Source organism: Lactuca serriola, chromosome 4 (assembly GCF_051521515.1).
Source record: "Lactuca serriola cultivar US96UC23 chromosome 4, Lser_US96UC23_V15, whole genome shotgun sequence".
NCBI lineage: Eukaryota > Viridiplantae > Streptophyta > Magnoliopsida > Asterales > Asteraceae > Lactuca > Lactuca serriola.
In genome coordinates this window covers 116322213-116325204 of record NC_136411.1, presented here as the reverse complement: position 1 = coordinate 116325204, position 2992 = coordinate 116322213, and the positions used below count along the sequence as shown (strand labels likewise).

The following is a 2992-nucleotide window of genomic DNA, read 5'->3' as shown; positions in this document are numbered from 1 at the left end:
TTTCTCATTAATTAGGAGACATTATCTAGGTTTTAATTAATTTTGTGAATTATAAAATAAAATGGCCTGACACTTATTGCACAAGTGATTACTGCTGAGACTAAGCACTGTATATCTAACCATAGGTAGGGCATTCATATATTGCATCGCCTGTGAAGGAGCCATAGATGAAGCTCCTTCCACCACTTTAACATAAGTTACTTCACTCATACCATCCCTCACTCTTTTCGAATTCCCTTCACAACTTTCTTTCTTCAAGTGCCCACCCATGTGACCCAACCCTGTTTTCAGGATTTTCAATTGAAGAGAGCACATGACCCTACGATTTCACCCCAACCTTATCCTTCCTTAACTCCTATGACGCTCTGAATCTCCAATCAATACTTCCTTGAACACCATTATTCGACTGGAATTTCCGAATTCCTCCATGATGCCTAATTGATAAACCTCCTCTGGGACTATTTCCGCTGTTTGGCACTCCCTCCTTAGGCAATTAAAACTTCCAATAATCCCTCCCCACTTCTTATAATATGGAGTCCACACCATCACTGGTGAAATAAAGTTCAGTTCTTTCAAATACTCCATTGGACGACTGATCAGAAACAGCCTAACGGCCAATTAAACGTAGAATGTTTTTAACCGTTACATATCTTTCCACAAACCCGCCATATTTCAAGAAGATTAGTATATTGAAATGTTTTCATAATACAAAAATGAAACTTGATGCTTGATTGGAGATACCTCTAAGGGTACAAAAAGTTATTAAATGTTTATTGATGAACTCCAGTATGCTGTCTAATAATCTAAATGATACAAAAAGTAAATAGTTAGTTAATCACCTCAAAAATGTTGTTTTTCGTTTATAACTTTACACAAAAATTATTTCAATGCTTAATAAAACTATAATCAATAAAAATTTCTTTACATCATTACATTATGCATTGTTGACTTGTTGCTAACAGCTGAGGATATTTAGAATTGACACTCTAGTTTTGATCAAGTATCTGCAAAGGCATTCTAACAGGTCACAGATATCTAGGAGGCTAAATTCCATTTCTGCTAAGCCTACTTTTACATTCTGTAAAACTGAGCTGTCTAATTTGGTTTTCGTGTAGATGATTACGGCATGTAATTCATCATCCACCTTCTTCAGTTCACTTTCTTCAAGAGTCTCAGAACAATGGACACGCTTGCTGCCTTTCATTTTGGAGACCAAAGACCAGCCTTTTGGCCTTGACTGTGTGCTTGATCCAAGAATAAAGTTCAACAAGGACTCAAACACTGCCAAAGTGTTTAATCTCATTTCTTCCAATATATTGATGTTCGAATCTGTTCTGTGGCTTTCCTTGACTGAAGAAGCCCATTGCTTCTGCAAACTTGACAATGTTTTAGAAACAACCTTCTTCACTTTTCTTCTGTGGGATAGATAGCCCTCGATTGAAGAAGTTAACCCGTGATTATTACCACTTTTTCGGCGAATAACCGATTGGAGTTCTTTGGCACATTCCATGGATATGGACAAGGCATCCTTGGTGGTGCTACACAGATCCAAAAGCCCAACAAGTTCATCTAAAAACTTGTTCAGTAGTTCTTTGTAGCATCCTTGGGCTAAAGATTGTTTAGTGGATGGCAATATAAGGAATGGCTGAATAGATTCATACATATCATTCAGGCATTTAAGTTTATTGCCAATAAATGTTGATGAGGAACAAGATGTGGTGGCTTCTTGAGAATCTTGAAATCTGTAGAACTTATTGAATATGGATTGTTGGTCTGATGAAGAAGGTAAGCTTTTGGATCTGGCATGGTAATGTGGTTTAGTATTTGCAGAAATAATAGCCATCTATTTGTAAGATGTAGAAGATAGAGAATTTGATTTATTGTTTGTTGTCTTTCTTGTAGCTTGGTATATATATAGTTGGAGTTTTTGCGATCCATCATCATGTGATCCTGATTAAGTTTGATTGACCACCTACTTCTATGTGTTGTCTCCCTTCTTTCTATATCAACAGCTCATTTTCAACATTCTATGTCCTACCACAATGTTCACATTCCTCAATATATATATTATGACACCAAACTTGCCTCTTTCAATGCAGGATCTGGGTTCTGATTTTTTGAATTAACTAATTTTACAAATACTCTGGCAGCATCTGGATTATTTTATCTATAAATATCGATGTATAGGCAACGCACGAGTGATACCATAAATAAATAAATTTGGTGAATGGTTGTTTCCGAATTGGAGACATGCATGGTAACCTGAGGACACTATGTAATAATGTAAAGATTGGTTGACATATAATCTATATCTTCCAAGATCCTAAGTTGGTGGTGAAACCTCATTTTAAGGTGTTGCATCACTTTCATGAAAGAAAAAAAAATAACATTAGCGGGTTTTTAAGCTGAAGAAAACGCTTTGCAGTATCTGGAATATTTTTACGCAGCTTAATCTTCCTTTTGACCACAATTAGATTTATATTTTAGGTCAGATTGTAAATAAATCTCCATATACAATTGTAACTCTAAGTAGAACTGTAGAAAGCGTGTGTGTTTGCCGCATACCACTACTAAGAATCTACCCCTATGGCTACCGCAAATTTTAGACCTATATATGCCGACGGCATGTCGTCGGAGAGGCTGTACGGACGACAAGTCATTGGCATAGTCTTCTCGCCATAGGTGGAAAAAGACGTCGAGATAGCTACCCCTATACCGTCTCACACAGGGTGTGTCGGGAATGATTTTCGAAAAAAAATTAGTTTTTATTAATTATTTGTATCGATTCTTGGTCGTTGCTATAGGTCAATACTACAAGTAAAAACCGATATTTCTAGTGAAGGTTGCAATGGAAGGTATTTTTGTTGTTATTTTATTCCCTATACTTAGAGTGACTCTCTCGTATGAGAGAGCATGAGTTCAAGTCTCAGTAAAGACATCGATGGTTATTTAGAAGTGGTTACTTAGTTTGCCATTTCAAAAAAAATAATAA

At 36.2% G+C, this 2992-nt stretch overlaps 1 protein-coding gene across 1 annotated transcript; it reads right to left on the bottom strand.

Annotated features, from left to right (window-relative positions):
* Positions 1-461: 461 nt before the first annotated feature.
* LOC145100321 (uncharacterized) lies at positions 462-1971 on the bottom strand. The gene has a single exon (XM_079037639.1). The coding sequence runs from the start codon at positions 1841-1843 to the stop codon at positions 956-958; it is 888 nt and encodes a 295-aa protein (XP_078893765.1). The 5' UTR covers positions 1844-1971; the 3' UTR covers positions 462-955.
* Positions 1972-2992: the final 1021 nt, after the last annotated feature.

Excerpts from the sequence above, each read along its gene's own strand:
- LOC145100321 (XM_079037639.1), bottom strand. The coding sequence starts at position 1,843 with ATGGCTATTATTTCTGCAAATACTAAACCACATTACCATGCCAGATCC.